The sequence below is a fragment of the Garra rufa genome, chromosome 16 (genome assembly GCF_049309525.1).
Source record: "Garra rufa chromosome 16, GarRuf1.0, whole genome shotgun sequence".
In the NCBI taxonomy this organism is placed as follows: domain Eukaryota; kingdom Metazoa; phylum Chordata; class Actinopteri; order Cypriniformes; family Cyprinidae; genus Garra; species Garra rufa.
In genome coordinates this window covers 23,275,203-23,300,196 of record NC_133376.1, presented here as the reverse complement: position 1 = coordinate 23,300,196, position 24,994 = coordinate 23,275,203, and the positions used below count along the sequence as shown (strand labels likewise).

The 24,994-nt window shown below is 39.5% G+C and overlaps 1 protein-coding gene across 4 annotated transcripts; it reads right to left on the bottom strand.

Annotated features, from left to right (window-relative positions):
* Window positions 1-607: 607 nt before the first annotated feature.
* mgarpa (mitochondria localized glutamic acid rich protein a) lies at window positions 608-24,994 on the bottom strand. 4 transcript variants are annotated; one of them, XM_073820050.1, is made up of 8 exons: window positions 24,858-24,994; window positions 17,232-17,332; window positions 17,033-17,138; window positions 15,732-15,749; window positions 7,019-7,339; window positions 2,992-4,140; window positions 1,949-1,999; window positions 608-1,655 (listed from the first exon to the last, which is right to left on the bottom strand). In XM_073820050.1, exons 1-7 carry the CDS (start codon window positions 24,937-24,939, stop codon window positions 1,980-1,982), a joined length of 1,797 nt encoding a protein of 598 aa, XP_073676151.1. In that variant the 5' UTR covers window positions 24,940-24,994; the 3' UTR covers window positions 608-1,655; window positions 1,949-1,979. The 4 variants fall into 4 exon arrangements, 2 of the variants coding, with proteins under 2 accessions (XP_073676151.1, XP_073676150.1); XM_073820049.1 differs by having other exon boundaries at window positions 2,999-4,140; XR_012339585.1 differs by lacking the exons at window positions 608-1,655; window positions 1,949-1,999; window positions 2,992-4,140 and adding an exon at window positions 14,091-14,402 and having other exon boundaries at window positions 7,201-7,339.

Sequence of the window (24,994 nt, the reverse complement as noted above, 5' to 3'; positions counted from 1 at the left end):
AACACAACAAGAAAGTTGAACACATTTAGTTTGTAGATACTGCACTTTGCTTTTGCAATAATGTTTTAGTTTTCCAGGTCATCCAAAGGCAGAGTGCAGTATCTGCATTTTGGTGATCAATGGTCATATCAGTTGTCATGGTTTTTATCTATAAAAATTCCTTCCTAAGAAGGCATTACATGAATGCATTACCACTAATCTACCCATAACATGTTTGACTGGCTGGTGTAAAAACTTTAAAGGCATTTTTCTCAGTTTCAATGTTGGCGTAGTTACTGCACTTAGCCTTTGTACGGCAGCATTAAGATAACAACACAGTATTAAGAATCAAGCGTATGTAAACTTTTGAACGGGATAATGATTATAAATTTGAATATAATTTTTTCTTGTGGACTATATATAAACGCCTTTTATGTTGAATATCTTATTCAGGTCAGTACTAAATAAAAAATAACATGCATTTTGTGTGATCCCCCTTATTTTGGTAACATAATTAACATTTTGCAGATTCTACAAGGTGTATACAAACTTTTGACCTCAACTGTGAATACTCTTCAACTTAGTTACACACAATCACGCATAAATGTTTTTCATCTCTTTATTTTTCTTTGACATACATTCACAGTTAAAAAACCCTAGTTAGGGCCTACAGTGAAAGTGAAATCTCAAAAGAGTACATGAACAAGTATTACATCCCTAACCCTTAAAAAAAAAAAAAGAAAGAAACCATGAACACAACCTTTATGATACTAAAACATACTTCACATTATTCCCTCACATTCACATTATAAAGTTGTAATCTTATAACACTTATAGGGTCCCCATTGAAACATGAAGGAAATAAGCAACAGAATTGTTAGGTCTATTGTAGGTAGTGTTTTGCCAAAGGCAAAGGATGCAGCAGTGGGGTTTGCCTTTTGGATAATATTGTAATGTCTTTAGAAATGAATACTGGAATGTGACTTGTAACATGGCTTAATTTTGTATTGATTATATTAATAAAGGTAATCAATTTGTCAGTTGTTGTCCGTTTTTGACCTATTCATGTCATATTAGTAATGCTAGCTAATACTGGTTACTGGAAAAAGGAGAACACTGTCTTTTCAAACTGAGGTAGTGAGGTACAAATACAAAAATAGTGTTAGTTCATAAATAATGCAAATGAAAAATAGAATAGAGTGAAGATGGAGGAGAACCTGACGTCCAACCATAAAAATTATGGCTAGCATGCAGGTATGAGTGTTTGTGGCGAGTTTGTAGTTCTGCTGGTTTTGTAACTATAGACATGGCAATTCCAAGACATGTCCTAATAATGTGAGGTTTGAGGTAGGGTTCACTATAGTATAGGCTCCAATGTGCAGTTGACTCAAAAAGAGTGGAGTTCCATTTAAAAAGGCTATAAAGATCACAGCTTTTCATGCATATTATAATTGTCAAGAAACCTGTATGTCTCACATCAGAGTGAAATTAATGTTCACATGAAGCAACCACTTTTCAGTGGAAAGACAGTGGGGTCGGAAGGAAACAGCATACTGGGCCCAGAATAAGGATTACTGAAATCCAGGGAGTCAAGGAAATGGGGAAAGAGGAAGGCACATCACTAATTCTTTATCAGGGAACTGGTTTAATATTCCAGGACATCTGGCTGCTCCCAACTGAGAAAAAAACAAAACAAGAATAAAAATATCAGTAAGATCTTTAAGTATCTTGTGCTCATAAAGGCTGCATTTATTTGATCAAGAATACAGTAAAAAACTTGTTTCTATTTGAATATATTTTAAAATCAAAGTATTATATAACAGACCATGATAGAGATGTTTACATTTCCAAACAAAATTCAATAAAAATACAGAATTTCAATGATTATTCTAAAAGATATTATATTATTTTATAATAAAAACACACAAACAAGCATAAAAAAAACATGATTTTCATAATATGATGTTACCTTTTTTAGCTGGTGCTAATACATCTGCACTTTAAGCATACGGCGCTTGCCCTGTAATGGTATTACAAAGTAAAATTTAGATCATAAAAAGGATGTTACAAGGTATATCAAGAACTTACATCAGAATGCATATGTCTTTGTCTTATTATATCTTTCAATCTGTTTCTCTTATGAATTACTATTCAGCTAATTTCAAGTATTTGTCAAGTAAAGTTTGTTAAACCATTTTTTTGCTTCCATCATAATTTACTTAAAGGGATAGTTCACCCAAAATGAAAATCCTGTCATTACTGGACTATTTTAATGATGTGCTTACTACCTTTCTGGGTCTTGAACGTGTCAGTTGTGTTGCTGTCTATGCAGGGTCAGAAAGCTCTAGGATTTCATCAAAAATACAGTGCCTTGCGAAAGTATTCATACCCCTTCATTTTTTTCCACGTTTTGTCATGTTGGAGCCTTATTTTAAACAGTTTTAAATAATATATTTTTCCACATCAATCTACACTCCATACACAATAATGACAATGCAAAAAACTGATTTGTAACAACTTTGCAAATTTATAAAAAAAAAACTGAATAATAATAAAAATAAATAAATAAATAAAACATAAATGATTCATTGCAAACAAATCTTTTTTTGCTTTGTCATTATGGTGTATTTAGTGTAGATTGATGTGGAAAAATATATTATTAAAAACAGTTTAAAATAAAAAGGTTAAAAAGTTATTTATAACAGTATAAGGCTGCAACATGACAAAATGTGAAAAAATGAAGGGGTATGAATACTTTTGCAAGGCACTGTTTTTGATAAAATCTAAGAGCTTTCTGACCCTGCATAGGCAGCAACACAACTGACACATTCAAGGCAGTAAGAACATCATTAAAATAGTCCAGTTTTGTCTTAATTTGTGTTCTGATGATGAACAAAGGTCTTACAGGTTTGGAACGACATGAGGGTGAGTAATTAATGACAGAATTTTGATTTTTGGATGAACTATCCCTTTGACTTGTTAACCCAGCACTGCATTGTTAAACCAGATTACCTGTTACCTGACGCAATGGCTCTTCACCATCATCAGGGGCTGGGATGATCTTGCCAGTCACAGGGGACACACCAAGCACCATAGGCTTCTTTTCTGCTTTGGGAGCTCCCTCCAAGACAACCATTATGTAGTCTCGTTTGGGCTCTTCCAAAGCATCAGGTGCACTTGATGTTTCAGTTGGAGCAACTTCCTCTGCTACCACTGTGCTCGCAACATCTGGTTCAACAATACTTTCTGTAACTTCCACAACTGGACTTGCTGCTTCCTCCTCGACTATACTTACTGAAGCCTCCACGACTGCACTTTCTGCAATCACCTCTACTGCCTTCACTTCCTCAAGCACTGGAATAACCTCTTCTGCTACTTTGGCTGCAGGTGTTTCCTCAAGTTCTTCAGTTGCTACAACAGGTGCGTCTTCAGTCACAGCAACAGGAGCTTCTTCAGTTACCAATGAAACTGCTGACTCTTCTGGCACAGGGGGAACAGGGATCTCTTCAACAACTGGAGCAAATGGTACCTCCTCTGCTTCTGGGGCAACAGGTGCTTCTTCTGCCACTGGGGCAACTAATACTTCCTCTTCTATCACAGGAATATTAGATGCTTCTTCTGAGGGTACTGGTGAATCAACTGATGCCTCATCTGCTACTGAAGTCTCTTCTATCACTGCGGCAACAGGTGGTTCTTCTATCACTATAGGAACTGGTGGTTCTTCTGCCACTGGGGTAACTAATACTTCCTCTTCTATCACAGGAACATTAGATGCTTCTTCTGAGGGTACTGGTGAATCAACTGATGTCTCCTCTGCTACTGAAGTCTCTTCTACCACTGCGGCAACAGGTGGTTCATCTATCACTGTGGGAACTGGTGGTTCTTCTGTCACTGGAGCAACAGACACTTCCTCTACTACAGGAGGCTCTTCTACTTCTTCTGCTACTAGAGAAACTGGTTCCTCCTCCATCACTGGAGCAACAGGTGCAATCTCTGTTACAGGTTCACTTTCCAAATGATCTGTTGTAGGGACCTCAGTGGGCTTCTCTGGTACAGCTTCAACTGGCACATCTTCCACGGATACAGACTCCACAGGAACAGCCTCAGTCACAGAGGCAGCAGCCAGCTCTGCTGTTTCTACTGCTGCTGGGCTGATCAACTCTACAAGACACAATCGAGCCACCCAATAGTCACACAAAAAACAGATATTAGATGTTTGAGGTATCAAATTACTTATTTAGAGGTTTTATAACTGTCGAATGTGACCATGGACCACAAACCCAGTCATAAGGGTTGTTTCTTTTTTAAATTGAGATTTATACATCATCTGAAAGCATCATCCCAATAAATAAGCTTTCCATTGATGAATGGTTTGTTAGGATAGGATAATATTTGCCTGAGATACAACTATTTAAAAATCTGGAATCTGAAGGTGCAAAAAAATAAAATATTGAGAAAAACGCCTTTGAAGTTGTCCAAGTGAAGGTTTTAGCAATGCATATTATTAATCAAAAATTAAGTTTTGATATATTTACGGTAGGAAATGTACAAAATATCTTCTTCAAAACATATCATCTTTACTTAATATCCTAATGATTTTTGGCATAAAAGAAAAATTGATCATTTTGATCCATACAATATATTGTTGGCTACAAATATACCCATGCTACTTATGACTGGTTTTGTGGTCCAGGGTCACAAATATATACTATTGTTCATAAATTGTCATATTTTTGTGTGTGTATGACTGTAGTTTAAAACAGAAGATTAATCTAGACACAGACACAATGGGAAAGACAGAAAGATACTACTAAAAGTAGAGTACAGAGGTTCATCCCCACTACATTAGTGAAAGTTATAACAACAAAGGAAAGTTGACCTAAAAATTAAAATTACCCCATGATTTACTCACCCTCAAGCCATCCTAGCCAAATATGACTAAATATGACTATTTAAGAGTTAATTTTAAAAACGTCCTGGCTCTGGATCTTTTTAATGGAAGTGAATGGGTGTTGAAATTTTAAAGCCTAATTTAGTGCATCCATCCACCACAAAAAGTGCACCTGAAGTGAAGTGATCCATTTGTATAAGAAACATATCCATATTTACAATTTTATAAACTGTAATCTCTAGATTCTGCTAACTGTTGTACAAGGGTTCATGAGAGAGTTGCGTTCTAGCCGATAACGTAGGCAAATGCGGTAACAAACACGGAAGCGCAAAACAAAACACTCGTCACAAGTTAGAAGTGCAAAACGGGGATTTAAAAAAAAAAAAAAAGGCAGAGGATTTCGATATAAACCAAGATCTCTCATGGACACGTGAACAAGTTAGCAGAAACTAGAGATTACCATTTATGAAGTTATAAATATGGATATTTTTCTCATACAAATACAAAGGAGGCCTTTATTAACCCCCAAAGCCATGTGGAGTATTTTTTATGACGAATGGATGCACTTTATTGAACTTAAACCCCAACAGCCCTTCACTGCCATAATTTTGTAATATAACTCAGATTATATTATTTTGAAAGAAGGAAGTCATATACACCCAGGATGGCTTGAGGATCAGTAAATCATGGGGTAATTTTCGTTTTTGGGTAAACTATCCTGAAGTACAGTTTAGTGCATTCAGGTATGATTTATGGTGTGTATCTTTGCATTTCACAAAATGTTAAGAGACTTTCAGTGAGTATCATCATGCATGTTCACAGCATGCAGCTTCATTTAGAGGTTTCTAATCATTCAAAACATGCATGAAGAGGCTTTACTGCCAAATATCACCTAGAACACACCACAAGTATAACTACCACAAAACTGTAAACATAGAGATAAGTGTAAGCTAAAATGTACAACACCAATGACATTTACATTAAATTTAGCATTTTAAAACATTATTTTTAAAACCGAGGATGAACTTGTCAGTGTTTAAGATGTAGTATTTGATGTTTTCAGAAAAAAATTAAACACAGAATGTCTTTATGATATTTATCAATTTCATTTTATTAATTTTATTAAATGGCTTTGAATCCCTTATCCATTTTTATTACACGTTCACAATTTCCCAAGTAAATGAGCAATTTCATTAATCACACACTTGACCTTCTTGGGAGGCTTGTGAGTTCCTGTCAGTTTAGTCATACAGAGGAATATAAAGGAAGAACTAATACACAAACACATCTGGCTTAGTTGCTAGGGAGCAAAACACTCACAGTTCTCACAATATTAACTGGCGTGTACCAACTAAGTGATATCTGGCAGAGAAGCACGTTTTGACAAGTCCAAAAATTACAAAACAACAAATAACTACATACAGCAGTGCATTTGCTTTTTGCTGTCTTCGAGTGCAATTATGCCTCAAATAGAAGGTAAGGCAGGATAGAGGTTAAAAACGACAGGAGGCTGGCTCAGATTTGTGAGAAGATTGAGAGTGAAGCTATAAGTAAGATATTAGGAGAACAGGAGTAGATGGTCTGAAGTGTGTCCATTGGAATGTTTGGTCACATGTAACAAAAAGCAGCAACCTTGGATTCTCACAGTGGTTTCTACAGTTTTTTCAAGTTATAATTTATAATATTTCCAGCAAAATCCAGGAATATATTAAAAATATACACAATAAGCTGTGCTATATAGTGGGATGACATTATTGCAACTCATGCATCAAATTGTGTTGTATTGATTGATGCATAAAGAGGAGGTACAGTATGATGAGAACTATACAGTTAATCATATACGCTGTCCTTTAGTTCATGTGTCTCTATACACCTTAAAACAGTTTATGACAACAGAATCTACTTGCAAGGGAGGAAAAATGAGGAAAGACAGAGAGACCTTCAGGATCTGAGCAATAAAATCTCTCTTAATTTGTTCAAGCGCCATGTTTTGTTCTTCTTTGGATGTAAGGGTAACATCTTCGGATAAATAAAGTGACCATTTTGTGTGATCTTGTGTGTGTATGTGTGCGCATGAGTGTTTGAGTACCCATAAGCCCATTTAGGACTCTGTACTAGTAGCCTCCTCCTGGGCGGCTGGTGGCGTACCGTTGCTCTCTGCCGCCGGCTCTTCAGCTTGGACAGCCTCTGCTGCTGCCTCTATTTCCTCTGCAACCTTCTGCACTTCCTCTGCCACCACTGCTACCTCCTCTGCTGTTTCGTGAACAACCCCTGCCACCTCAGCAACCACCTCTGCAGTTTCCGCGACCGTCTCGGCAACCTTTTCCACAACGGTCTCAAGAGTTCCCGCCTTCCCTCTGGAGGCCTCGGCAGTTTCCAGCAAGACCTCGGGTGCCTCAGCGGCAACCTCCTCCTCGGCTGCGCTCTCTACAGTTTCTGCCGCCTCTCCTTCCTCTGCAACACCTTCTTCTAAACAGACAAAAAAGGAAGGAAGACAAATTAGGCATCAAGCTAGGTTTTCATTTTTAGCACATGCATACTCACTTAGAAATATCTCACCATACACTACCAGTCAAAAGTTTTTGACCAGTGAGATTTTTTTCATTTTTAAAGTTTCTTCTGCTCACCAAGCTTTAAATTTGATTCAAAGTACAGCAAAAACAAAACAATTTTGAAATATTTTTACTATTTAAAATAACTGGTTTCTATTTGAAAATATTTTAAAATGTAATTTATTCCTGTGATTTCAAAACTTAATTTTTTAGCATTATTACTCCATTCACACGATACTACAGAAATAATATTCTGATTTGCTGCTCATAAAACAAATATTATGTTGAAAACAGCTGAGAACAATATAAAGTTCAGAAGAACAGCATTTGTCTGAAATAGAATTTTAAAATTTAACGCATCCTTGCTAAATAAAAGTATTAAGTTCTATAATTAATACTAATTATAGAAAAAATAAATAAACTGACTCGAAGATTTTAAATGGTATAGGGTATAATGTTACAAAAGCTTTTTATTTCAGATAAATGGTGATCTTTGGATCTTTCTATTCATCAAATAATCCTTATACAAAATGTACTAAACTGTTTTAAATATTGATAATTATAATAATAATAAAAAAAATTATCTTGAACAGCTTTCTGAAGGATCATGTGACACTGAAGACTGGAGTAATTATGCTGACAATTTTGATTTGTTCACAGAAATAAATTACATTTTAAAATATATTTAAATAGAAAACAGTTTTTTTAAATAGTAAAAAATATTTCACAATTTGACTGTTTTTGCTGTACGCTAGTTTAAATAAATGCAGGCTTGGTGAGAGACTTTAAAAAAAAACATTAATATTTTTTTGACTGGTAGTGTATCACATAAAATCGACTGGGTTGAAATTTTATGAAACCTATTTTAGGAGTGTAAGATTTTTTTTAAAGGCATATTTTGCAATAAAAATCTCTTAAAAGTAATAATAATAAATAAATAAATGAATGAATAAAAAATCAGTACGCTGCAGTAATTCAAATCATCCTGTCATAAATGAACTCAATTAAGTTGAATTAATACTACCATGATCGCTTCTTTTTATCATTTATTATCATTTAAAAAGTTTAATTTAAAAGTAATTATTACAATTAATTATATTTTTCTTACATTACTAAAAATGATAAAAATCCAAATCTGATTTTAATTCAATAATTTTAAATTATAGTTTATAATATATAATTTATATTATATTACTCAAAATATTAATTTTGATTCAGGAACGTAATGACCTGGTGTCAGGCATTCACCTCAGCACACGTCCCAGAACACACCCCCTGAAGCTCCACCCATCCGCTCCAACTCACCTGATTTCTAATTACTCACCTGATCCTCGTTAGCACGCCCTATATATACCTGGACTGGTTCATTCTCACGTTGTCTGGTCTACGGTTCACATGCCTCCCGTTACTCCAGACCCATCTGCTGTTTCTCTCTGCAAACCTGTTTGCTCTCCGGATTCCGTCACCTGTTCAAGAGGACTATTCAGTTAAGACTTTAATCCTGCCTGATGCTTCTTTGCATACATTTGATATTGTTCAATAAACCCACCTTTTACTATTACATCTGTTTCTGTCTCTGCCAATATCTGAGTGTGACAGAAGACCAGACCAACACCGAAATGAGCACCGAAGAAGCCGCCGCACCCAACCAATTCGCTGAGTTCGTGAATGCCATCAGAGCGGTAATCACACCACCTCCCGCGCCGCCATCTGCCTCAGGAAGTCCCATGGCCATACCATCACAATATGCTGGAGAAGCGGCTGAGTGTAGCGGTTTTCTGCTTCAAGTTGAACTCTACATCCAGATGCAACCACAACAGTTCACGTCGGAGAACGCCAAGGTAGCATTTATCATCTCCTTACTAACTGGTAAAGCTCTTCAATGGGCCAAAGCTATCTGGAATGCTAATAATCCCATCATCAACTCATTTGAACAATTCACAAGTCATTTCAGGGATGTTTTCAGCACAACCACCAGCGAACTCACCGTCTCAGATCAGCTGTTCCGGCTTCAACAAGGTTCTTCTTCGGTCAATGATTACACGCTTCACTTCCGTACGCTGGCGGCGGCTAGTGGATGGAATGAGATCGCTCTGCTGGGTGCCTATCGCCAAGGTCTCCAACCAGACATTCGTGCAGCTATGGCGCTGTACGATGATTCCATCGGGTTGGAGACCTTTCTACAACGTGCCACCCGGGTGTCCCAGCGACTAGCCGCCTGCCAGCCCCCTCTAACCGCTCCTCAGTCCGCTATGGTGGCAGCTTCAGCTCCAGTACCAGAACCAATGGAAATCGACTCATCTCGTCTATCACGCACGGAACGTCATCGCAGAATAACCTCAGGTCTCTGCTTGTATTGTGGTAACGCCGGACATCTCCTACGAAACTGCCCAGTTCGACCCCCACGCCCAGTGGTGAGTACTTTTCATGCTGAAATAAATACAGCCCAACTGACATTAATTCCGGTAACCGTCCATACTGCTGAACGTACTCTCTCTCTTTCTGCTTTAATTGACTCAGGTGCCTCAGGCAACTTCATCGCGAAAGAATGTCTAGATCTCCTTCATCTCCAGCCACAACGTCATCCGGAATTTTCAGTAAAGACTATTCAGGGAAAACCACTCGGGCGTGGGCGGATTCGTCATGCATCACCCACCATCACCCTACAGATCGGATTGTTTCATCAGGAAAGGATAAAATTTCTGGTACTGGAGCATTCCACCGTGGACATCATCCTGGGCCGTCCCTGGCTACATCTCCATCATCCTAAACTCCGCTGGGATCCTTGTGACATCATTGGATGGAGTAAGCACTGTATGGAGAACTGTATTTCTGACTTACCACAATCTGCCACTTCCCCTGTTACTATCGCTTCCACGAAGATCGAAAGTCCCGATGTTCCAGACACCACTGAGGTCCCAGCGGAGTATTTGGACTACCAGGATGTATTCAACAAGCAAGCTGCCACCCATCTTCCTCCACACCGGCCATGGGACTGCGCCATCGATCTGCTACCTGGAGCCCAACTCCCCAAGGGCCGAATCTATCCCCTGTCCAACCCGGAGCGCCAGGCGATGGAGGAGTACATCAGGGAAGCACTTGATCAAGGATTCATCCGACCATCTACATCTCCGGCTGCTTCCAGCTTCTTCTTCGTGGGTAAGAAGGATGGAGGTCTCCGCCCATGTATCGATTACCGACAACTCAACTCACAACTCATCCAACAGCCATATCCTCTTCCACTTGTCCCTGCCACCCTCGAGGAGCTCCGTGGTGCTCACATTTTTACCAAGCTGGACCTGCGGAGTGCATACAACCTCGTTCGTATTCGTGAGGGAGACGAGTGGAAGACAGCCTTTATAACACCTACTGGCCATTATGAATACCTCGTTATGCCGTATGGTTTATCCATCAGTCCCTCGGTCTTCCAAACGTTTATGAACGAGGTGTTCCGGGAGTTCCTCCACCGGTTCGTCGTGGTCTACATTGACGACATCCTGATTTACTCCCGGAACGAGGCAGAACATCGCCAGCACGTCCGTCAGGTCCTTCAAGTCTTGCGTCAGCACCATCTCTATCTAAAGCTGGAGAAATGTGAGTTCCACCAAACCTCAGTGCAGTTCCTGGGCTACAACATCAGCCCCGAGGGTGTGCAGATGGATCAAGGGAAGATTCTTGCTATCCAGAACTGGCCTCAACCCACTACCGTGAAGGAACTGCAAAGGTTTTTAGGATTCACCAACTTCTACCGAAGGTTCATTCAAGATTACAGTTCCATTACAGCACCCATGACCTCCCTCCTACGTGGCCAACCCAAACATCTCTGTTGGAACGTCTCTGCCCACGAAGCCTTTCAGAAGCTCAAGAACATCTTCAGCACCGCTCCCCTGTTACGCCATCCCAATCCGGAACTCCCCTTCGTGGTAGAAGTCGATGCGTCCACTGTGGGCGTTGGAGCGGTGTTGTCTCAAGCAGCCGAAGATTCCACTCTCCTCCATCCCTGTGCATATTTCTCCAAGAAGCTGTCTCCGGCGGAGCAGAACTACGACATCGGTAACCGAGAGTTGCTCGCCATCAAATTGGCCCTGGAGGAGTGGCGACACTGGCTGGAAGGGGCTAAACATCCATTTCTGATCATCACTGACCACAAGAATCTTCAGTATCTCCGTGAGGCCAAACGTTTAAACCCCCGACAAGCTCGATGGGCATTATTCTTCACCAGATTCCAATATAAAATTACCTACCGTCCCGGTTCCAAGAACATACCTGCTGATGCGCTGTCTAGACAATTCTCCATGGAATCCTCCACAGATCCGGAACCCATCATTCCCTCTCACCTGTTCCTTAGCCCTATCCAGTGGGATATTGACACCTGGATCCAACAAGCCACTCTCCAGGAGCCAGCTCCGCCGGAGTGTCCAGAAGGTAAAACCTACGTACCCAGCTCCCAACGTCAACACCTTCTGGACACAGTTCATCAGTCTCCGGGCTCTGGACATCCAGGTAGCAGAAGGACCCTCTCACTCCTTCAATCTCGTTACTGGTGGTCCAGTATGACCCAAGATGTCATCAGGTACGTCCAAAGCTGCTCAGTCTGTGCCACATCTAATACTCCTCGTAATTTACCCACAGGAAAGCTCGTACCACTTCCCATCCCGCAAAGACCCTGGTCCCACCTCGGGGTGGACTTCGTGACCGATCTCCCCAACTCGGAGGGGTACACCTGCGTGCTGGTGATTGTGGATAGGTTCTCCAAGTCCTGCAAGCTAATACCTCTGCGGGGACTACCTACGGCGATGGACACCGCTGAGCTCCTATTCCAACACGTCTTCCGCCACTTCGGACTCCCCGAGGAGATCGTTTCGGACCGGGGTCCACAGTTTGTATCTCATGTTTGGAAAGCTTTCTTTAAGTCACTGGGAATATCTGTCAATCTCTCTTCAGGATACCACCCGCAGACCAACGGCCAGACTGAGAGGAAGATCCAGGAGCTTGGACGTTACCTACGGTCATACTGTTCCGGGGACCAACACAGCTGGAGCAGGTTCCTCCCGTGGGCCGAGTACGCACAGAATTCTCTCCGCCAGGATACTACAGGACTAACACCATTTCAGTGCGTACTCGGTTTTCAGCCTCCGCTGTTTCCCTGGACGGAGGAACCCACCAACGTTCCAGCTGTTGACTACTGGTTTCGAGAGAGTGAGAGAGTGTGGGACTCAGCCCATCGTCACCTTCAAAGAGCCATCCGAAGGCATAAGGACTTTGCCGATGCCCGTAGGAGAGCCGCTCCACAGTACCAACCTGGAGACAAGGTATGGCTCTCCACCAAGGACATCCGGCTGAGGCTGCCTTGTCGGAAGCTGAGTCCCCGCTACATCGGTCCGTTCACGATCCTGAGGCAGATCAACGATGTGACATACCAGCTTCAGCTCCCACCCAGGTACAGAATTCACCCCACTTTCCACGTTTCACTCCTTAAACCACATTTTCCCTCTGCCACAGACACCGATAGAGCTGAAGCTGGACCTCCTCCTCCTGAAATCCTGGATCAACCATCTGTGTACTCCGTCCATGAGATCCTGGATTCCCGACGTCGAGGAGGCCGTCTGGAATATCTTATCGACTGGGAGGGGTACGGCCCGGAGGAGAGATCTTGGGTGGCCAGAGATGACGTACTTGATCCCCAACTTCTCACCGACTTCCATCAACGCCACCCAGATCGTCCTGCCCCTCGTGGTCGTGGTCGTCCTCGGCGTCGTAGAGGGGCGTCGGGAGCCGCCCCTGGAGGAGGGGGTAATGTCAGGCATTCACCTCAGCACACGTCCCAGAACACACCCCCTGAAGCTCCACCCATCCGCTCCAACTCACCTGATTTCTAATTACTCACCTGATCCTCGTTAGCACGCCCTATATATACCTGGACTGGTTCATTCTCACGTTGTCTGGTCTACGGTTCACATGCCTCCCGTTACTCCAGACCCATCTGCTGTTTCTCTCTGCAAACCTGTTTGCTCTCCGGATTCCGTCACCTGTTCAAGAGGACTATTCAGTTAAGACTTTAATCCTGCCTGATGCTTCTTTGCATACATTTGATATTGTTCAATAAACCCACCTTTTACTATTACATCTGTTTCTGTCTCTGCCAATATCTGAGTGTGACACCTGGACCTTGAATGTACCTGGACATTTATTGACATTTGTGAGGTGGTACTATAATCATTACCAATATCAATAATATTACTTTCCTAATGTTCATAAATGAATCATATGTGAGAACTGTACTAACTGCAACTAATAACATAATAAATTATATAATCATTCATAATAAGTATATAATACTTATAATTAAGTATAATATATTATGGTAGTATTAATTTAACCAAATTTAACTTATGACAGTTACCTAAGAACCATATATATAACATTTACATTTGCCACCATGCCTTACGAAATCTTTCACACAGTATCAATCTTATCAAACCTCCTAGAAAACCCTATGAATGGGTCAACAGGAAATATAAATCTAGCTTTGTCAAAAGCACACACAATGCAATCACTACAGGCAGCATGCAAAATGAGGAGGGAGGGTGAAATTAGAAACTGAAAAAGGAACAAAGGGGCTGGAAGGACAGGTGAGGAGTGGGAATACAAGGATGGTTGAGCCTTACCATCTGTTCACAGTTAGCAGTACCAGCAACTCTGTGAATTCCAGCAACACAGAATAACAACCAAAGGGGCTTTGTTGTGCGTGTTTAATTGCTTAACTCACAGAGAGAAGCATCCTTTTACATGTCTTTCAATTCCTGATGTATTACACTACAATTAACATTATAAATATGAGTTTGAAAGACAATGGAATGAAAAATAGTTTATCGGAAAAAGCAGGACTCGTAACGACATTAGCATAGGAGAGAATCATCCAAAAAGTTCTGACTGAAGACTATAGGTGACCAGCCCCGACTGTCCGAATTTAGTTTACTCTGGAAAAGTCAGAACAAAGAGACAGTTAGGAAAGAGATTAGGTAAAGTTAAAGTTTTGAGTTCGCTGTTCAATATTCTGTTTTGGCATTTGAAAGACCACAGTATAAAACTATGTTTATATTGGCTGGCGAGTCTTTTTGAACTGGACTGCAGTCATCAAAAGAGGATCACAGGTAAGTAACTTGGGGAAAAAGGTTGTGAGAGAGAACAGGAGTGCACAGGGGTGCAGATGGATCATGTACGCAGTTTATTCAAGAGGAAAGTGACAGTGTCAAAGAGAAAGGCACCCAGTTCTGATTAACAGGCTTTCTGACAAATAGGATCAGGTGGGTTAGAAGGGTAACACCACAACAACTACTTAATCCAATCATACATTTACTGTACATTTATGCATTTGGCAGACGCCTTTATCCAAAGTGATTGCATTTTATCAGCTTATACTTTGCCAAGTTCATGGGTTCAGTTCCTGGGTAATGTTGGTACCGTGCTCTACAATTATGCTATAGCTCAAATAACACCAAGAAAAAATATAGCTGCAAGCAGCAATTAAAGGGCCAAGCACAAAAACATTTGGTAATACAGAATTTTACCATAAAACTTGAAAATGGCAGATTTGGCCTATTGGTGGCACTATACAGTTTAAGTTAGAGACTCCAAATATGCTATGGTTAATATTGAGACTGTCCTCTATCTGTGTGCTAAATTTCATAACTTTCCCACAAGCAGTTCTATGGGCTGCCATAGACTCCCAGAGAGGAAGGAAGAATAATAATAAGAAAACGGTGCTTGGCCCCTAAAAATGCCCCAAAAAAAATACATTGTTTCATTTTGTTTCATATCTGCCTATTATAGTGTCGTTACAGGATATTTGCAAAACCTAAGTTGATCCTACTTGGCATATAGCAAATATTAATCAGAACAGGTCACAACCTATGTGCCAAGATTATAATCTTTGTCCAGTGTTTTGCAGCTATCAGCCAATAAGCTATCAGGATCGACTGAATGAGAGTAGACTAGTGTCGTCATTTAGTTAACCTTTGACCTTTAGAAAACAAGGCTATAGTACATAGCAGTTATAGTACATAGTGCAATTCACACAGAAATACCTCTCACAAATCCTTGTTATAAAGCAGTTCAGACCATGCGAGTTAAAGAACAAGTTAGTTTTAGCAAAATTTACTAAACAGATGCCACTTAAGACAATCAGATGTGCAATTTGTGATGATTGTAATTTGTCTATTTCAATATCATAATAACGTTAATTATTACCATACATCATGGAGAGATTAATTATTATTATGACATAAAAAGATCACACATGAACTCACCATTGTCATTATCCCCACCTAAAAACAACAACAACAACACATATTAATGATAGCCCATTGCAATCTGAAATATCAATGAACCCTTAAGCTGCTGTATAAAGCTTTCTGTCAACAGTCACTCACTCATATCAGACCGCATTACAACACATAATATCCCCTTATTTATAATACTTGAATGAGATAGCTTTTTAATGCTGTTGTCATGTATATAAAACAGCTTAATAATGCTTGGCTCAGATGTAGGAGTGTTAGAGATGCTTGGATTTGATAGTTATTTATTATGATGGAAGTGGATTTGGCAGGACTGTGACAGTGAACTAAGAGGGCAACTTTCAGCTGTCTGACATACCGTACTGACCACAAGATAAATGTGAGCGGGTGCCGAATGTCTTCCACATACCCCATTTCTTTTGTTGCAGTTGTAATTCTGATGTTTTGGATTTAGAATTAAATAATGCCACTGAACCAAAAGAAACTCACTTATTTTGCTGATTATTGCTGAGGAAAATGATCAATTGTTGTCATGTTTTGGGCTGTGCTAATCGGCCAGACTGGGAAAAACAGTGAGTACTATAAACTGCCAATAGTTATAACAAATCAAGAAGAAGAGTGCAAAATAACTAAGGAACAAAAGGCGTTTTGTAGCTGGCCAAACTGAGCCAGGATTTTCAGGGCAAGAATCTTGACAATATTTGTGTTTGTTCTTATTATTTCCAGTCAGGTACATTAAATATTAGACTAATATCTTGATTAATACTGCTCATACGTATCTTTAAAACCCTTTAACTTTAGTTTGTCAAAACATTGTGCCCTTTCCTGCTTATTAAGCCCTTCTCTATATGATGTAGCAGCTTTAACTTGTTTTCTCCGTGGTTTAGACACCATAAATTAGCAGAACAACGTATTCATTAATCCGTAACCAGCCGTGGATACTAGTTTAATTGTGCAGGGGCATTTTTTGCTCCTTTATCTTCAACTTATGAGGCATTTTTGTTTATTTTGGTGGCCCTATCTAATTTCTGACCCTGGTTACCACGAGTGCGGTCTGAATAGCATTGTTTTGACTAAATATATACAACAAGATGCTGTGGATTATCTGTATATTACCTTAAGCCTCTATCTTTCATCTTGAGAAAGCTATGCTACTAGTTATTCAACCTTCTGTAGCCAAGTAAATGGTTTCTGCTCTTGTACCCTAGTTTTAACAGGCCATTGGAAAGTCTTTATCTCAAAATCCCAAAAGTGACTAAATTAAAATACTAAAAGCAAAACTGTTTAAACAGACCATAGGTGAGACTTACCCTTGGGTGGCCATGGTTTGGGTTTCCACTCAGACTTGGGGCGAGCACTAATTTCAGAAATACGATCATCATAACGTGCCTGGTCCGCTGCAACTGTTTTGTAAGCCTATCACAGAATTCAACAAAGATATGAAGTAATTCAACAAGTGATCTGACATTAAACTATATCAGCAATGGTTTGAGTTTTATTCAGACTTACATATGCCACGGAACCTGCTAAGGCTCCACCGCAAAGGACGGCATAAAATAAATTCTGTCCGGAGCCGCCAGGAACCGATGACATGAGCCTCCGTGGAACTACTGCATAGAGAAGAGGAGTAAGATAAAGATTTGGGTGTGTGCACATTATTAGTAAAGGCAGCAATGTAAGGAATCCATTCTCCCTCTCTTTAATAGACCATAAACTATTAGTTGTAGTTAATATTAATCTTTCAGTGTCTGGCACAGAGATTGACCTTCATGGCAGTCAAACCAGAGCTGCTTTCTGCCCAGTAGGTCACAGCCTGATTGGATTCTGGGCAATGGTTTTAGGTACCTATAAATATGCCTGTCATCATTCATCTAGATATTTAAAAATTGTGTTACTTAAATTTAGAAACCCATCAGTGCAGTCCAATCAGGATAATCAGGACTGAAGGGCAAAGATCATTCTGACACAAATTTTGTAGACTTTTTCGGAGCATCTTCAATATGCTCATTAGGATAATCCAGTCACTCATGCCCAGCTAGAGTAAATAGGTTCTAGACACCTCAGTGTTATTTATACCAGCTAAGCTGTTAATCTTTCCCAAGAGTCAAAGGGTGAAGCAAACAGAAAGCGATACATTCTTGGTTAGACTAGTAGGATCCAACATAACTTTTTCAAGTCAGCTGCTGATGACAATATCTAGTTTAGGTACGAAATTGCCAATATAATTCATATATTAACATAATACCTTTTAACAAGAGCAAATAAGAGATAAATGATCAAATTGATCTCATATATCACACAATATTTACAAAAAAAACATCGTCTTGGTCTTATACTGACACCTACTGGTGTGGATGCAGCATAAAAAACAACTTTTTTAGTTGCCAAAAAAGCCTTGTTTGTAGTCAGTTACATTTATTTCATTCCACAAGCTAAAGTGTCCAATAATATTTTTTACTTTAACAACACTATATTAAAAGTTCACCGTTTACAGCATCATTTACTCAACTTCATATCTGTTGAAACCCGTGAACTTTTTAAATCAACTAACCAGCAAATCTCCCACTGCAAAGAGATTTATCACAGCTTGATACTGGAACGGTTGAGTGAACAAGAATTACAATGAAAGGCTTTACACAAGTGGTATCTGACAAGTGTAGGCCTACCGTCCAAAGGCTATTTGAGGAGATATTTAACAAGACATTGGAGATATTGGACAGGACAGACAGTGTACTGTGTAACTGCATTAAAACATCCTAACATAGTTTGTCACATACATTTATCCAATAATCAAGCACAGCACAGCAAGGTCAGACAAATATCTCACTTCAAGAATGTCTGCATGTTTAACCCCCCTAGGGCGCATAATGGAATTGCTGGAATTTGCGAGATTGAAATGCCAGTGCTAAATTAAACAAAATTAAAAAAAACAAATTTTTTAGAAAACTCAAGTAGAAAAACTCTGAGGTACATACACAAAGCCATGAGTGAACAAAATGCTGAACTGAATTTGAAAAAGTATAAGCTAGCGCACACATTAAAAAAAATAAAATCAGTCCAATGAATAATTACTAGTATCTTATTACTCACAACTGGAATATACACTAGTCATAAATAAAAAGTTAATATCAGAATGACATATCCTCAGAGCAGTCAATGGCAAAAAGTTAAAATGTTTTACTAGTAACAACAGAACGGAATACTTACTAGTCATTACTTAGGTAAGTAAAAGTACCTAATAAATAAGTACTAGTATCTATTTAATAATAGCATCTACATTGAACAAAATGTGTAGAATTTACTGTGAAAATTTCACAAATAATTAGCAACTAGTACCTAAAAATAATATTAGTATCTTAGTATAGTATAGGGATGCAACAATACAGTTAGTCCACGGTTCAATACGTACCTCGGTTTTTAACCACGGTTTTCGGTTCGGTTCGGTTCTGATATCTTGCCACTTCAGTGTGGTTTTTTTTTTTTGAACAAGTTAACAAAATACTCCTGTAAACCTCTGCACACTAGATAAAGTGTGGTTTAGTATGTGTCTGCTTAATTTTTCTTTTGAGAGAGGTATAATTCTTTAGATTTTTACGCAAAATAGAATGGGTTTCACTCATACTGGATGCCAGAGGGCGCCCTTGTGCAAAAACAAAACAAAACACATATGCATCAAAGAAGTAGCGCTAATAACGTTCTTTTTTTTTTTTTAATTTGCCATAAAGAACATACAGAAAAAATAAATGCCAGGGGACAGTACAGTCAGGTGTGCAAATAGTAGTTACAGAGTAATAAATATCTTGTAAACATTACACAATGAAATAGTTTTATGAGCTTTGGGATTGTGTGAAGTAATAAGAGTGTCCAAGTAAGATTTGAGGTCCTTACAGAAAACAGGGAAGTACGGCTTGACATCTTGAAACTTACATTTATGTAAGTAGAATTTAGCAACTAAAATAAATAAATTAATCAAATAATATTTGTCTTTGTCTTCTTTAGAGAAGTTATGACATCCAAATAAAATGTCCTTATACAGCAAAGATAAACGTAGAGAAGTAAAGGTGTGTACAAAAATACAGAAATCCTTCCAAAATAAATTAGCATAAGTACACTCCCAAAACAGATGGGACATAGATTCATCTTCAGTGCCACAGAAGGAGCATGAAGAATCAATATTTGGATACATCTTTTTGATATAAAGTTTAACGGGGTAAAATAAGTGCAGTAATTTGTAAGAAACATCTCTTACTTTATTGGTTATTAAGTATTTGCATGATAATGTCCACACTTTCTGCTAATAACGTTCTGTTCCAGCTTCTCCTATCCATGGGTACCAAAGACGTCACTTCCGCTATGCTCGCCGCCATATTTGTGTCCGATATGATAACAGGCACAGCGCATCTAAATGAGATTTATTAATAAATTGAAACAAGAAATTACTTTTTATCACTACTTCCCACACTGTGTATTTGACTTGATTGTATGTTTAGGACAGATTGTGTAAATTATTGTGAACGTAGTCGCTCGGTGAAGGCTTTAAGACCTGGAAGAATCCTTTGCCGGCTGGTCACTACTTCACAGCGAACGGGACTCGCGCTGACAGCACTAATACAGTCCGCGCTTAGATTTCGGCAAATTAGTTTTGCCGAATGCAAAAAAATGTGATTATTGAGCATAAGCCCAACATCCAGCAAGCCAAGGGAAGACGTCTTTCACGTTTTGTGTATTCATAAACCCGGATCTCATTATTGAAGCTCAAATTCAAGCACCAAAAGCATGCGATTTCTTTGTTTAAAAATATGCTTTTTCATTCATCCAGACTATATGGCCGCATAACATTTTAGTTTACTTTAGTTTATTACATCACTTGTGCAGCCAGTCACAATTCACAATGGTACCATTTAGGGATGATGATTTGTGTGTGTGCCATTTTTGTATGACAAATAATTTTTAGGGTAATTGTACATAAATAGTTTTAGCAAAACAAATATGATACATAATAATAATAATACATGTATATACTTTACTGCAGGCGTTGCAATGACGAACGCTATGTAGTACAATAGTTTAGCGTTTATTATTTAATTTTCATAATTCACTAAACACCGCATATTCTAAAATGCCTTCAACTGTAAACACTCTTGCTCTTAAGCCTAATACACACTGAAACAAATAATTTACGGCATCTGGGTGTACTGTAAGTCACTATTCTCTGCATTAGCACTGTTTTGAACTTACTGTTTGAATGCATTCTCGTTTACTAAATCTTTTGACGTACGAGTCGATCGGTTCAAAATGTAATTAACTGATTCTTTTCATTTTAAGGCATTATTTTCGTTATCATCTACTTATTTACAATCTTAGTCAATAATTAATTATTATTGCACTACTCTTGTTGTGCCGAAAAAACACCCTGCTGTGAAAAGCACCTGCGTGAATGACACCGGTACACTAAAGGCTATATGTACGGTGGCCGACAGAGGCCAACGCGCTGCAAACAAGAAAACACATGCAAACAGAAAAAACGACAACAAATTAAGAAAACATCTTCATCAGTTTGACAACACAGGCGCTGCAAATCCTCGCAACGCAAACACAAATACGGAAACGCGCTGCAAATTCTCACAACACAACCAAACTCAGAAACGCGCTGCGAACACACGAACGCGCTGCATATAGCACGGACCACAACGGAAATGTTTCAGGGGGACCTCAAAAAGTGACGAACCCATCTGGGACCTGATTATTTTTTCAGTGGCTGTTGGTCAGAGCAGAGGTGTTATCGGTGAACTATCGCCTTTTAGTGATAGTATAGTATCACTTAAAGGTGATAGTGATATAAATAATCAGGTAATATAGTGATATAAATAATCAGGTCCCAGATGAGTTCGTCACTTTTTGAGGTCCCCCTGAAACATTTCCGTTGTGGACCGTGTTATATGCAGCGCGTTTGTTAGTTTGCAGCGCCCTCGTGTGTTCGCAGCGCGTTTCTGAGTTTGGTTGTGTTGTGAGAATTTGCAGCGCGTTTCCGTATTTGTGTTTGCGTTGCGAGGATTTGCAGCGCCTGTGTTGTCAAACTGATGAAGATGTTTTCTTTATTTGTTGTCGTTTTTTTCTGTTTGCATGTGTTTTCTTGTTTGCACCGCGTTGGCCTCTCTCGGCCACCGTATATATGCATACCGACCCACTTCAAGCACTGCTGAGATCGAATAAATCTGTAGTTAGGTTTTTTTCTGATGACTGTTGTTACAGCTAACAGAACAACATATCCCGGGCATATTGTATCCCTGTTGTGAACATTCTGGGAGTTTTGTTGATCTTCCTCTGGTAGTTGTGGCTGCTGTGACCATAGACTAAAACAGGTAGCGCGGACACAAAAATGGCGGCGATAAAGCACAGTGACGTCACATGGTCCCTATGAATATGGATATTGCTGAAACTTATTAAAAACAAGATATAACGGTAAACGTTTTGAATGATGAAATCTAAGGACAATAAACACTCGTCTGCAATAATATATGGTTTATTTGTGTTCTTCAAGCCATCTCGGGTATTTTCATAAGCCATTGCTAATCGACATACATTGAGAATTTATCGTCTGCCTCATTCTGTGATGAGAATCCACATCAGATCACAACATAAGGAAGTTATTTCAAACACTCGACTGATGTTGTGAATTAAAAACAAGTTATAATGTTTTTGTAACTTGTTTTTATAAGTTTTGTTGGACAACAGGTTTAGAAAGGCTTATCATTGCATGTCATTAGAATGGAAGATGCTCTGCGTGTTGCGTAATTTTTTTCAAATATAAGAGGGGAAGCGTTTTCTCATTTCAGCACATGAAATCGTGGGCAAACATACAGCAAATTCCAAGAGAAATAAAAGGAAGGGAGATATTTAAATGCAAAACCGAAAAACCGCAATTCACTAGCGCGTATTGAACCGTGGATGTCGTACCGAACGGTTCGATATTATATTGAGTATTGTGACATCCCTAGTATAGTATATTAGTATTAGTATGTAGTAGAAAACATGGAAGATTTGCCTTATTCAAAAAATCCACATCGTTTTGAAGATATTTTGAACTATTGGGGCGGGGGGGGGGGGGGGTGCATTATTTCGATGACCTTAAATGGTTGCACTCTGTGAGCTCGGGTGCTACCTGTTGCTATTTTTACAACAACAACAACACAACTCGGAATAAGCAACACGGAAAACGAAAAATACTGATACGATGCCACGTTGCGTAGCTTTTGGCTGCAATTTTTTAGTCGAAGGGCAACAAGAGAAGTGATGTCTTCACTGCTTTCCTAGCGATAAGCAGAGGAGAAAAAAAAGGGAAGATCCCTGTGGACGAACACAACTTCCTAACGACTTGCATCTTTGTTTTCTTCACTTTAGTCCTGATGCCTTTGAGGACTTTAGTAGGCCACAGCTGATGAAAGAGCTTACAAATGGCAGAGACAGGAAATGCTAGATGCCAGCAGGATGTAAACATGTTGACGCTTATCATGACACCGCAGCCACTGAACGAGTTTCTCAGCGCAGATTTCACTCAATATCCGGGGGCTTTTACACTTCTTGTTGGGAAAGTCGATGGTACGGGATTTGGTTTAAGCCTACACTTATTTCTATCAGCACCTAGTCTCAGCCTCAGACGTCACGCCCACAGAACGTTGGCTAAACGTCTGATGCATATGGTACACTTAACTGGAAACACTTCAGAAATGTCGAAGTCGTCATCTGATTAGTTGAATTTGATCGGACTTCTGAGAGACGCGAGTGTCGCGTTTATTTTCGGTCCGCCGGGAAACAAAGCACAGACTATTAACTCGGTGTTTTGCTAAGAGGTGCTTATGCAGATGCCATTGTTGTTATACATTTTTGCAACGTTCGCGAACAAATTACTGACTTACTACTTGTTCTCCCTCTTCTTTAACTTTCGATGCTGGTTATTTCAATGACTGACTTGTTGCACGCCAGTCTGTTGTTGTGGGGACATTTCCACGACCCAAAACGATGATTGGTTGTTTGACATGTCGGTCAAACGGTCTTATGGGCGGGCCTTGGCCAATGAAAGCTGCCATAGATTCCAGACCTTCAGCCGTCAGTCTGAAGGTCTGGCTACGCGAGACTAAGCTCTTTCAGTATCTGTGGTCATCGTATAGCTCGCGAAACAACAATGTCAGCCCTAATGGGTGCGGTGTTTATGCAAGTGGCACACGGTGGAAAAATAGAGGTTAGGACAATATAACATTGCAATCAAATTAATAATAATATAAAAATAATAATAATTCATTAATGTGCCCAGGCAGTTTGGCTTGACTTGCTTGGAACGCTACAAAGTCGTGAGTCCTGGTTTGAAGTGGTGATTTACCAGTTAAAAAACCTGCCTGGAACGCAGCATACGTTCTATAGGTCTGCGCGCCTGCGTCTATAGCTCAACCACGTATACAACCACGTGAGCTGTATGTGGAAACATACTATGGCACCCTGAGAACACTGAAGGTCACAAATCTAGTATGAATACTTACACCGCGATGTCAAATGTCAAACGCAATTTCCCTATTACGCAATTTCGTGTTTCATAATCTATTTAGTGACGACAGAATGCATTTGAAAGAACAAACATTAATCGAATCACGTTCAAGAGTCCACAACTTTTCACAGTGTTTAAAAATGCACAGGGTCGGTCAATGTTTCTTCCTAAATAACAGATCTCTGCAAAATGATTACTAGTGCAGATCTGCATTACCCAAGATGGCTACATTTTTGTGTGCTTGGTGCCAGGCTGTGGTTTGAGATGTGTACACTGTGTTCCCTGCAGTGACACTGCGAACATGTGTTAGTATAGGAGGCGTGTAACCTCTGACTGGCACTAAAACGTGAGAGTTATCTCGAAAGCCATTTAAAAATGTGAAGCACCGATTTTAGGACTGACCTTCATGTCCCCTTAACACTAAACTACATGCCATCTGCACAAAAAATGATCGCTCAAGAATATTTTCATTGTAAACAATGGTCGAAGTGTGTTAATCATCAGAATTAACAAATCGTAAAAGTGTAAAACTCACTGTAAATTACATGATTTATAAGAAAAATTAAACTTTATGAGACAGATAAGATGGTGCTCACCATCTCTACAGAGGTGTGCGCGGTACAAGGACTGTCGCGCCAGAGGCCCACACCTCTGCCAAGCTGTTCTGCACGCAAACATCGTCCAAACTCAGCAGGAGAAAAGCAGCGTGCGTGTCCAACGGAGCCGCAATGAA

What these genes read in the sequence shown, in the direction of transcription:
- mgarpa (XM_073820049.1), bottom strand. Translation starts at nt 24,939, where the DNA reads ATGTTTGCGTGCAGAACAGCTTGGCAGAGGTGTGGGCCTCTGGCGCGA. An exon ending in CGCACACCTCTGTAGAGATG is followed by an intron (nt 17,333 to 24,857) that starts GTGAGCACCATC and finishes TTCTCTATGCAG; the next exon opens with TAGTTCCACGGAGGCTCATG. An exon ending in GTGAAGAGCCATTGCGTCAG is followed by an intron (nt 2,000 to 2,998) that starts GTAACAGGTAAT and finishes ATACCATTACAG; the next exon opens with GGCAAGCGCCGTATGCTTAA.